Source organism: Eptesicus fuscus, chromosome 6, assembly GCF_027574615.1.
Source record: "Eptesicus fuscus isolate TK198812 chromosome 6, DD_ASM_mEF_20220401, whole genome shotgun sequence".
Classification (NCBI taxonomy): domain Eukaryota; kingdom Metazoa; phylum Chordata; class Mammalia; order Chiroptera; family Vespertilionidae; genus Eptesicus; species Eptesicus fuscus.
The window spans coordinates 24,845,145-24,857,990 of NC_072478.1; the positions used below are offsets into that span (position 1 = coordinate 24,845,145).

The 12,846-nt window shown below is 40.6% G+C and overlaps 1 protein-coding gene across 1 annotated transcript; it reads left to right on the forward strand.

The window, feature by feature from the left end:
• Positions 1–10,370: 10,370 nt before the first annotated feature.
• Positions 10,371–11,357, forward strand: LOC103304453 (olfactory receptor 18-like). Its single transcript, XM_008161343.3, has one exon. It carries the CDS (start codon positions 10,413–10,415, stop codon positions 11,355–11,357), a length of 945 nt encoding a protein of 314 aa, XP_008159565.2. The 5' UTR covers positions 10,371–10,412.
• Positions 11,358–12,846: the final 1,489 nt, after the last annotated feature.

Sequence of the window (12,846 nt, forward strand, 5' to 3'; positions counted from 1 at the left end):
TAGGGTGAACGCCTGATTGTTGCCTACCACAACAATTTTGAAACTACAACTGGAAAACAGAGCAGACACCATCCAGAACCACCGGAGGGCTGGCTGAGCGGATGCTCTACAACTAGAATAAAAGAGAGGGGGATGCGGGATGATGCTGATGCCGGTGAGCCAAAGATCACACTTTAAGAACTACGGCTCTGGCGACACAATGGCAGCCTGGAACGTGCTCGGCGCGGTTCCCCTGGCGGTCTCCGGCTGAGGGGATGGCTCCGCTCGCTGCCGAGCATGGACAGACGAGCCCCTGGGGGACATGGGGTGGGAGACTCCGTGCTTGCTGACCTCCGAGTCATTTGAGAATCTCTGAGCCCCGGAAGTAGCCAGGTGCGCACGCCCGGCGACTGGCCGCCGCTGCAGACCCGAGCGCTGTCGCCGCAACCTCGGACCAGCCTGCCACTGGGCACATTGGAGCCTCGTCAAGCCCGCTGCCCACTGAGTTCTGTGGCAGCCGCCCCGGAACTTTGAGAAAATGGCCGGAGGAATTGCTGAGAAGGAGTTGACCGATGGGAGTTGGGATCGAGAAGACGAGGCCCCTCTGGGTCCCGGATCCAGGTGCGCTCGCCTGGCGACTGGTCGCCGCAGCAGACCCGAGTGCCACCGCAGCGACCTTAGGCCAGTCCGCCGGCACGCACCAGGCACGCCGGAGCTTCACTGAGCCCGCCGCCCAGCGAGTTCTGCGGCAGCCGCCCCGGAGCTTTGAGAAAATGGCCGAAGGAATTGCTGAGAGGGAATTCACCAACAGGAATTGGGATCAAGAAGACGAAGCCCCGCTGGGTCCTGGGTTCGGGTGAGGCCTCGCGCCTCTGGGTCCGGGAGAGGCCATGTGCCCCTGCGTCCGGGTGAGGCTGGGTCCCGGATCTGGGTGAAGCCGTGCGCACCTGGGTCTGGGTAAGGCCATGCGCCCCTGTGTCAGGGTGAGGCCACGTGCCCCGGGGCCTGGGTGATGCTGGGTCCCGGGTCCGGGTGAGGCTGTGCCCCTGGGTCTGGGCGAGACCAAACCAGAGGGAGTCGGACCTGCATTACCATTTGACCACCATCGAGAACTGAAAAGTCAGTGCTGACATGTACACATAAAGGACTAGTGGACATTGAAATTGGGTCTCAAAAGAACTGTGGGTCCAGAAAGAAATTCACTACAGATTGATTCATTTGCCTGTCAGCATAACTATTATTGCAGGTCTCACATTCGGTTCTTATAAGTATATTTCTAGTAACACATGATCTCACTCATCTGGGGAAATGATGAACAACATAGACTGATGAACAAGAACAGACCCAGAAACAAGGAGGCATCGATCGGACAGTCAGGCCTCAGAGGGAGGGTAGGGAAGGGTGTGGGTAGCAGGGAGAGATCAACCAAAGGACTTGTGTGCATGCATACGCACCTAACCAATGGTTAAAGAAAACAGGGGGGTGGGGGCAAACATGGGGATGGATGTGGGATGGGAATGGGGGAATGAGGAAAATTTGTGACACCTTAATCAATAAAGAAATTTTAAAAAATAATAAATAAATAAAATTCAAAAATATATATATATTTGCAGAAAATTAGATTAAATTAGATTTCATATGTGTTTGTTCATACTGTATTTCTAAACATGAATTGTCAATACAAGAACCACCAGCTACATGTAGCTATTGAGTACTTGAAATGTGACTAGCACAAATTGCCATGTGCTGTATTATAAAATACACCTCAGATTTTTGAACTTAATAAAAAATGTATGTGAATGCGACAGGATCCGCAGGGGAGTCCAAAGGGCTCTGCCCCCCACCCCAAAAATGTATAACATCCATTAATAAATTTTATATTGATTACATGTTAAAATGATAATATCTGGATATACTGGTTGTATAAAATAAAATATATTATTAAAATTAAAAGAACATCTTTTAAATTTTTTCCATTGCAGTTAACATTCAATATTATTGTATACTAGTTTCAGCTGTCCAGCATAATGATTAGACATTTATATAATTTATGAAGTGATTTGCCAGATTAGTTTAGTACCAACCTGGTACCAGGCATAATTATTACAATATTATTGACTGTAATCCACATGCTGTTCTTTACATTCCCATATTTTGTAACTACCAATTTGTACTTAACTCCATCACCTTCTTCACCCAGCCCCCACAGCCCCCCTCTCATGTTGCAATCATCAGTTTGTTCTCCATACCTATGAGTCTGTTTGTGCTTTGTTTGTTTCTTAATTTTGTTCTTTAGATTCCACATGTAAGTGAAATCATATGGTGTTTGTCTTTCTCTGACTGACTTATTTTAGCATAATACCCTCTAGGTGCATGCATGTTGTCAAATGGTAAGTTTTCATCCTTTTTATGGCTGAGTAATATTCCATTGTGTGTATATCTATCTATAATCTATCTATCTATCTATCTATCTATCTATCTATCTATCTATCTATCTATCATCTCTATCTATATCTATATCTAGATACTGTGTTGAAGACATGCAAATGCCAATTGGTATCCATTATTTATTGTTCTATAAATTCTTTTAGTACATTTTGGAGTGCCAAGTGGGTCAAATTGTATACCTCTGTTCAGTTGTTTTGTTTTCTCCCCCATAACCATGTTTTGTTTCTCTCTCTTTTCCCCTTCTCCTTCTCCTTCTCTTCCTCTTCCTCCTCCCCCCGCTCCTCCTCCTCTTCTCTTCCTCTTCCTTCTTCTTCTTCTTTCTCTCTCTTACATCACTGAATATACTTCAAGGAGGACCTCTTTTTCCTGCTCATATTTATAAATTTCTTCTTCCAGAGAGCCTCAGTGCTAGGGTTCTTCTCCATTATAATGGTGGATTATAGAGTTAAGTACTTTGTGCTTAAATTAGGTTTGAATTAATGTCTTTATTGTGCCACAGAGGTGCCATATGTGTTTCTCTTTAAAATTCTGAGGATTTATATCTTGTTTGAGACAAAGGCATGGGCAACAGTAGTAGCAGACACATTTAAAGGTCCTGGTGAGCTTTCTGTTTTTAGGAGTTCAGACCACAGCATGGCACATAATGTCTGCATTTCTCTCCTCTCCTTTTTCTTCCCATTCTGACCCTCCCCTTCTCTTCTTTTTCTTTTTCACTTTCCATTCTTCCTTTCCCTTGCCTTCCCTTTCCTCCCCTCCCCTCATCTCCTCTTCCCTTCCCTCCCCTTCCCTTCCTTCTCTCCAAATGACCCAATAGACCTATATTGTATACAGGTTATACCTTTTCTCTTGAGCACCCATAGAGATCAATGCCTGGTTGAAAACACAACCAATCAGGTTAAGAATCTTTCCCCTGAACCAAAAGTCATTCATATCTTCATTGTAAGACATACAGATAGGTCTGGGCAAAGAAACAAGACCCAGAGCCACATTAACGAAAGATCCAATTCCATCCTCTTGTCTCTAATAGCCAAGTAATTATTGAAACTTCTAAGTTAGGTCAGTTAGATCTATAAGTAAGAATTGGAAAGTCTCAACACAATGCAGCACTGTCTAAAATGCCATCCTGCTGGCAGGCAGTAGCTCACTCAGTGAAGCCAGTGCAAGACTTCCGATAGTGGTGGCCATTGTCTCCATACCTCACTCACAGCACCAAGTGTAGTGGGCATGCGGCAGAAATAGGATGAACTCCCACTCAAAATTTGGTTTGGTTTTAATCCTCATATGAAGATCTCCATGTCTGCAGTGAGCATAGCAGCCCTTCTAAACTGGTCTGAAATGGCATGAGATGTCAAGGAAAGTGGGGTTTAGAAATTTTGGTTAGAATGTGGGTTCAGAGTGAGAGTTCCTGCATATGCAAATCTCTCCTTGTTGCCAAAAATGGGAGGACCCAGCTTTTATAAAATTGAGGTATGATTGATATATAACATGCTAGTTTCAGGTGTACAACACAATGAATAAATATTTGTATATATTGCAAAATGATCACCGCAGGAAGTCTAGTTAACATCTGTCACCATACATAGTTGTAAAATTTCTTTGTCATGAGAACTTTTAAGATCTATTTTCTTAGTAACTTTCAAATATGCAATTTAGTACTTTTAAAAGCAATATAGTACTTTTAAATTTTATCATTGAATTTTATTTGCAAAAATATTTTATAGCATGAACAGTATAGAAAAGCTCAATAATGTTATTCTAATTTACAGAGGACTGTTTGGAATTAAGCTAGATTATGTATATTTTCCCTCTAAACATGCTTGTAATTTTGAATATTAAATCTGTAATTATATAACCTGTAATATGTATTATTATAAGGTACAAAGTATAGCAACAACTTGTGTACATAGATAAATATTAAATTCTTATTTACGTGATAATATGCTTCTTTTTCCTAGAACTTGCTCCATCATACCACTATTTCTCAACTCTTCCTAGGCAGTTCCTACATATTTTTTCATTTTTCAATTACCGTTTACATTCCATATTATTCTGTACTAGAGGCCTGGTGCACAGATTTGTGCACGGGTGGGGTCTCTCAGCCTAGACTGCGCCCTCTCACAATTTGAAACCCCTTGGGGGATGTCAGATTGGAAGTTTTGGCCTGTGTCCATTGGGCTGAAACCAGCAGTCCAACATCCTGCAAGGGATATAGCAGTGCCGAACACACCTCAACATAAAAAAAAGAAAAAGAAAATTTTCCATAACTGAGTGGTTGAGTTGGTTGAGCATTGTCCCTTACACCAAAAGGTTGCAAGTTTGATTGCCAGCCAGGGTGCACAGCTAGGGTGTAGGTGCAATCCCTGGTCAGGGTTTATGCAGGAGGCAAACAATCAATGCATTTCATATCAATGTCTCTCTCACTCTTTCCTGTCCTCTCTCTAAAATCAATAAAAACACCCTTGGTGAGGATTTAAGAAAAAGGAAGGAAGAAAGAAGAAAGAAAAAAAGAAAGAAAGAAAGAAAAAGTAAGTTTTCCCTCTTATAACAGAATGGATGGACCTGGAGAGTATTATTTTTTAAGTTTTTTTTTTTTTTGTTTTGTTTTTACTATATATTTTTTAAGCTGGGGAGTATTATGCTATGTGAAATTGGCCAGTCAGGGAAAGAAAACTACCATATTATTTTACTTATATATGGAATCTAATGAACAAAATAAAGCAATAAAATGGAAATAGACTCATACACTCAGATGACAGACTGACAACTGTCAGAGGGCAAGTGTTTGGGGGGCTGGGTGAAAAAAGTGAAGGGATTAAACATAAAAACCCCCTCATAGATGCAGACAACAGAATGGTGATTACCAGAAGGAAAAGGGTGCGGGGAGCAGTAGATGAGGGTAAAGGGTTTCAGGATAAAAGGTGATGGAAGGAGACTTGACTTGGGGTTGGGAACACACAATACAATCTATATATAGAAAAGCCTAATATGCAAATTATCCCCTTGGGAGTACAACCAGGAGACTGGGAGTTTGATCGCTCGCTATGATGTGCGCTGACCACCATGGGGCAGTGTGGAAGGAACGAAAGCCCCAGCCAATAGCTGGCAGCCGGGGAAGCGAGGTCCTGCCCAGCAGCCTGAAGGCCCTGATCAACCCTGATCACCAGCTAGGCCTAGGAACCCTACCCGTGCACTGATTTTGTGCAACGGGCCTCTAGTATATAGATAATGTATTATAGAATTGTACACTGAGCCCTAGCCGGTTTGGCTCCATGGATAGAATGTCAGCCTGCAGACTGAAGGGTCCAGGGTTGGATCCTGGTCAAGGTCATATGCCTGAGTTGTGGGCTTGATCCCCAGTAGGGGGTGTGCAGTAGGCAGCTGACCAATGATTCTCATCATTGATGTTCTTCTCCCTCTACCTTCCTCTCTGAATCAATAAAAATATATTTGAAGAATTATGCACTGAAACCTATATAATTATGCAAAGAAGAATTATGCACTGAAACCTATATAATTTAATTAATCAATGTCACCCCAATAAATTTAATTTAAAAAATAGAAAAAGATATGATGATATGACTATAGCCCTACATTCAGAACACAGACATCTGTGAAACCTCCCAAAGGACCTAAGAAAATTGTCAATTTGGTATATCAAAATAGACGGTTGTCTAATGACACAATAGGCATAAATTCCACAGAAAAGGTAGAACTTTTATTGTCTTTCTAAATAACAAAAGAAAAACCACATCTCAACACATAAAGTCCAAAACCCAAAGCTAGACTATAGAAAAAAAGAAAGTTTCTCTTTAGAGGAATAAATATTAAATGAGAAAATAGAAATGAGACCATATTCTTGGTATAGAAAACATAATTATCCCTCCATAGAATGGTCAATTCAATGAATGTGCAGACATACAAGACACACATTGCTGCTTTTCAATGGAAAAAAAAATTGTTTAAAATTTATAAAATTCCTGCAACTTGGAAGTGAGAAGTACAGGGAACATTCTCCTGAGAAGAGGAAGGTCCCAAACCTTAAGAACTACATTGCCTTTTCCTCTTCTATTAGTAACAGCAAGTCCTCAGAGATTGGGATAACCCGGACCCATTTCACTAATTATGAGCTCTGTGCATTGAGCTCCCAGGGCCATGCAGCAGTAGATAACCAGCTGTGCCTCCAGCCCTTCAGCTTCCCGTCTCAGACCAGGGGGCTTCACATCTGAGTCTTCTCCTCTCGCATCCACTGCATCAGGAGCCCATGACTAACTCTGACGTCCTGCCAGTCTTGATGGAACCTGAACCTTCATTGCTTGCCAGGCAGGACAGGGGCAGTGGATTCCCACTCCTTGGTCAGACTCCGGCAGAGACAGACCTGCCCAGTGAGTACTGTGGAGGCGATGGATGGAGAAGGGACTGTCAGGAGCATTTCTTTCTCATCATTAGGACAAACAGGGGAGTTGGGACAAACAGCTGGGAGGGCACCAGTATGGAACGTTTCAGATATTTTTGTCTTTAAAAGGGTAGAATCTGAATAGCTGGAGGGAAACATCTGAGTCTCATTCTTTCTTACCCCCCAGGGCCTATCCTCTGCTTAGCAGAGAAAAACAACAGTCTCTGCTAAATATTGAATAGACTCTTCCTTGGGTCTCAGAAACAGAGTGTGGGTGACAGGGCTTCCACATGCCCAGTGCTTTCTCTCCTGTACTACCCCACTTCCAGCAACGCCTCCTGGGGCTAGCAGAGTGTGCATCTATGTCACAGATTTTCTAAGAAACCTTTCATTTTCCATTTAATAGAATCCACAGATTTAAATACAAAGAAAAATGGTGGAGATTTTCATAAAAATGAAAAATAAAAAAAGAGAGGTAAAGAGAAAGGGAAGTAAACCCTGTTTTGTGGACTGAGACACATTTCAGGATTTCCACTCATTCCATGAGTGAATTACCTGGGAGGTGATAGGCTTCTACCTCTCTCTGCCATATCATAGAATAAAATGTCATCCTTCAGCCTATCCTGGGATTGATTTTCATCAACAAACCCACTCTTTCAATCTGATTTCAAGACCATCAGTGAATATTTATAAAGGCCAAACCTCTGTTTGGTGCCACACATTTCGCAGAGATGGGTGTTATTCTCCCATTTCTGTGTAAGAGAGACCAGCACAGAGAGGTGGAAGGACTTACCCACACTTCCCACTTAGTGGGTGACAGCTGAGGGACTGAGACACAGGCCTCCTGATTCCCAGCCCAGGCTCTGTCCCCTCCACTGCGGCACAATGATTGTTTCTTTCCAAACCTGCTTTAGTCTCCGATGAGCAGATGAAGGCACAATCACCAGTTCTTTTTCTTGGGATTTGGTGAGTTCATCTGTGAGTTAACAAAATGCACCAAGTGGTTTACTGGGGCCTTTAATATATTAATGTTGTGGACCATAGGTTTCCTGTGAGTAGCAATGCATTTCTCAGCATATTTTGTAAAACCGAGATATGAAAACGTAATTCCTTATACAAGATGCACATTTTCCTGGGGCTCTATCATGAAGACTATTGCTAGTCAGACTTCAGGGAACGTTCTAATTTTATGCCTTGGCAATCAGAGCAAAATTGCACATATGTTGATTTTTACAACTCAATCAATTATATGTTTTTAAATATATCTTTAGAAAATTCTCACTTGTTTGATGTGGAGAGGAACTTAAGAATGTTCTTAGCCCTGTCAGAATAAAAAATTGAAAAAGAAAATGATTATCCATCAGGTAATACTAATCATTATTCAAAGTGATGAAAGTGATGTATGCATTTCACAGGGAGACTTGAAATGCAATGCTGTGGTAAAAATGAGAATCATGGAACAATATGTGTAGCATGAGAGTATTTAGAAAAGTTTTCAAGGAAACTGCTTATGTATGCATAGCTTAAGGTTAACATTATAAAAATATTGAAAAGAGAATGCATTCAGCAAATTCATGACAATGTTTGCCTTCGGACAGCTAAGTGCAGGGGAAGACAATGCAGGGATAGCAAAATAACTTCAAGTTTTATCAATAATAAAGATGAGTTCTTCAGCATGTATTATTAAATATTCATATTTTATATGGATAATGGGTAAAATGGTATTGATAACAGTTGATAACTTAATACAACATTTATAAATAGCCTGGCAATGGTTCCCTCCACTGACTAAATGTTAATATACCCAAAATACTTATGTGTAGAAATTCTGATTTAACTGGTTCTAGGTTATGGCCAGCCCATCATTAAGCTTAAAAGATGGTTAGGTAATTATAATGATCAACTTGCATTGATAACCAGTGTTTACATATTTTATATTTATAATTTAGTGTTATTTTTTACAGCAACCCTATAAGATCAGTTTAATTAGTATACCCATTTTACAGATGAGCAAACTACTCAGGTGTTTATAATTGTGGTCTTTGTTCTTTTCCCTTTTGCTCTTTCCCAAATTAAATCATTTTTTAATGCAAAAATATTTTTTTTTATTACATAGTGAATGTAAATTTAGGCAGTGTTAATAAAATAGAAATGATCAGCTATATACATAGGAACCTCATATGTCACACAAAGGAATAAATATTTTGACCAAGTAATATTTTGTAATTGCTTCATGTTTTGACCTGTCAAGAGAAATGATCCGAGTTGCCTTCAGGGGACTGATTTAGGAGAAATGCAATCCCTCTGTAAGGAAGAACTGACTTGGAAAGCCAACTTAAAGTTTAAGGAAACTTTGGCCCTGAATTTATCCATTGTTCATTGGCGTTTGTTTTTGATGAGAAATCAACCCTTCACAAATGTTTCTGATTAGAGACAAATTTAAGAAGTGTTACCCATCCACTACAAACCAAAACAGTACAAACTCAACCTCAGATGTTTTTCTTGGTTTGTGTAAGAATGATAGAAAATAAACTTTCAAAAAAAGAAAAGTAAGTACAGAGTATTCATGAAAGTTAGTTATTATTTAATCATTGGTGCATTGTAAATTACTACCATCTTCAGGATCAGTGATGCTGTATGATTTTGTTCACTTAACAAAAACATATTTTTCCCCCAGTTGGTTTGGCTTATTGGATAGAGCATTGACAGGCAAACCGAAGGGTCCCCAGTTCTATTCTGGTCAAGGGCACATGCCCGGTTTGTGGGCTTAGCCCCTAGTAGGGGCTGTGCAGGAGGAAGCCAATCAATGATTCTATCTCATCATTGATGTTTCTATTTCTTTCTCCCTCTCCCTTCCTCTCTGAAATCAATAAAAATATATTAAATAAAACAAAGAAAAAAAACACACACACACACATATTTTTCAAAACATGTAGTCTACCAAGACCAAATATTTATATATGAGATATATTTGAGGGACTTTTACCAGACAACCCACCCATTTGAATGAACACTTATTTCCATGAAAGATGGATATCATAAAACCAAATAAAGATGAAAACCCTTAAAGATATTTGCCCTGTAAATATGCTATCTGATTATGAACATTTATTTTAGGTTAGAATAGAGTTAATGTGGTTTAAGCTCTTTCTAGACTATATTTCAAAATAAGGAAACTTCTTATACTGCATTTGGGTGAGATTAAAGTACTTTCAACTGCTTCTTAGTTTCTTTCAATTATAATATTTGTCTTACAAAATAATATATCTCATTCCATATTTTTTCTTCAAAAGTTGAAGGCTGATATTTTGATCTGCTCATGGAATTGTTACCTCAAAATGTCCTTTCTTCTCTAATATTCTTTGACCCAGTGACTCTAAAGTGGTTGTATATAGAAACAGATGAGTAGCCCAGACATCAATAAGGAAAGAGTCCTAAAAAGAGTTAACAGCTTAGTCATGTTGATGAAAGTAATGAGCGAGGAGGGTATGTGGTCCTCAAGTGTAAATACTTTATTTGTGAATTGCTTGAATCCAAAATATGGATTCCTATACACTTGTTTCATTTATTTAGCACTTTCTTCTTTTTCAAAATGTGTCCTATCTGCATAGAACCACAGAATCGAACACATGACCCAGAATTCCTCCTCCTGGGACTCTCAGATGATCCAGAACTGCAGCCTCTTCTGTTTGGGCTGTTCCTGTCCATGTACCTGGTGACCATGCTCGGGAACCTACTCATTATCCTGGCTGTCATCTCTGACTCCCACCTCCACACACCTATGTACTTCTTCCTTTCCAATTTGTCCTTGGCTGACATCAGTTTCAGCACCACTACAGTTCCCAAGATGCTGCTGAACCTCCAGACACACAGCAAATCCATCACCTATGCAGGCTGCCTAACTCAGGTTACCTTTATTTTTCTGTTTGGATGTTTGGAAAGTCTACTCCTGGCTGTGCTGGCCTATGACCGGTTGGTGGCCATTTGTCAGCCCCTACACTACCTGGTCATCATGAGCCCTCGCCTCTGTGTCTTGTTGGTCCTGCTGTCATTTTTCTTCAGCCTTTTGGACTCCCAGCTGCACTACTTGATGGTGTCACAACTTAGCTTCTGTGCAGATGTGGAAATCCCTCATTTCTTTTGTGACCCTTCTCAACTCTTCAAACTTGCCTGTTCTGACACCTCCACCAATGACATATTGATCTACTTTATTGGAGCCATCTTTGGTGGTGTCCCACTCTCAGGGGTCCTTTTCTCTTACTATAGAATTGTGTCCTCCATTCTGAGAATGCCATCATCAGGTTCAAAATATAAAGCCTTCTCTACCTGCAGCTCTCACTTGTCAGTTGTTTGCTTATTTTATGGAACAGGCCTTGGTGTGTACCTCAGTTCTGCTGTCTCATCTTCCCCAAGGAAGGGTGCCGTGGCCTCAGTGATGTACACTGTGGTCACCCCCATGCTGAACCCCTTCATCTACAGCCTGAGGAACAGAGACATCAAGAGTGCCCTATGGAGGATGGTCAGAAGAATAGTCTAATCTCTATACCTGAGCTACCATTTTTGGTTCAGAGATTGGAAAAAGCAGCAAAATCAAACATGTGCAACAAGAAATTCTGAATCTGCAGGCACATCATTCATAGGTGCCTATATGGCTCTCTGCTTTCTGCTTACACAATTTTCCCACTTAGTACAGCTGTAATGGAATTGGGAGATTATTTTGGACTCCCAATTCATGTCATAACCCCTTCAGGATTATGCATCGTGCTTCAGTCTACCCCTCTTCCTTTCCTTATGCATTACCCAGGATTCTTGGTCTTGAGCAGTCTTGTTTCTATTCTTAAATAATCATAGCTCTCTCTTTCTTGTTATTTATTCTTTTTATACTTTCCCCATGTTTCTTCTCTATTTATCCATATTTTTCCCTATTCATGACCTTGGCCATATTTTTGAGAAAATAGGTTACCATTCAATGTCTTATGCATGCAAGGGTATTTTGAAATTTTAATGGGATGTTATTAATACTGATATTGAATAAGTAGTTATCAACTGGGACTTTCTTAGGATAACTGGATGTATGATTCCCAATTATCCTGATACTTTTTTCCCATTCTATCTAACATCTCCTCCATCAATTACATAGCCCAACATGAAAGGACAAATACTGTATAATTCTACTTATATGAGGAACCTAAAGTAGTCAAATTCATAAAGACATAAAGTAGAATTTTGATTGCCAAAGGCTGGGGGAAGAGGGAATAGAGAGTTAGTGTTTAATTGGGAAATAAAGAGTTTTATTTTGCAAGATGAAAAAAGAGTTCTGGAGATGCATGTTGGTGATGGTTCACAGCACTGTATCACATGAATGTACTTAACTATTGAACTCAACACTTAAAATGGTTAAGATGGGCACTAGCTGGGTTGGCTCAGTGGATAGAACATTGGCCTGCAGACCAAAGTGTCCTGGGTTCAATTCTGGCCACCAGCTTGTACCTTGGTTGCAGGCTCCTCCCTGGCCCAGGGCCCTGGTCAGGTCTCGTGCAGTAGGCAATCAATCAATGTGTTTCTCTCACATCGATGTTTCTCTCTGTCTTTCCCTCTCTCTTCCACTAAAAGATCAATGGAAAAATATCCTCTGGTGAGGATTAACAACAACAAAAATGGTTAAATGGTAAATTTATGTTATGTTATTTTACAACAATAAAAAGAAAAGTTATCATTTTAGTTATGAGAGACATGTTGTTCAAGTGTTTGGTGTACCACTTAGCCCTCAGCATCAGCTCCCATAGGGATCTGCCTCAGCTGCAGAGAGCCATGGTAATCAAGGTCATGCCTCCTTCTGAAGCATCTCACATGCCATGACATTTGGACTCTGGTCACCAATACCAACTATCTCTAAAGGCTCATCCTCAACCAAGACCTTCCTGGTGATTTTAGGAGGCCTTGGATGGGCTTCAACTTGGCTTGACTTCATCTAATGCCCTTTCTTGTTACAAAGAGTTTGCATAACCACAGAGTCTGAGGGAACA

What these genes read in the sequence shown, in the direction of transcription:
- LOC103304453 (XM_008161343.3), top strand. Translation starts at nt 10,413, where the DNA reads ATGTGTCCTATCTGCATAGAACCACAGAATCGAACACATGACCCAGAA.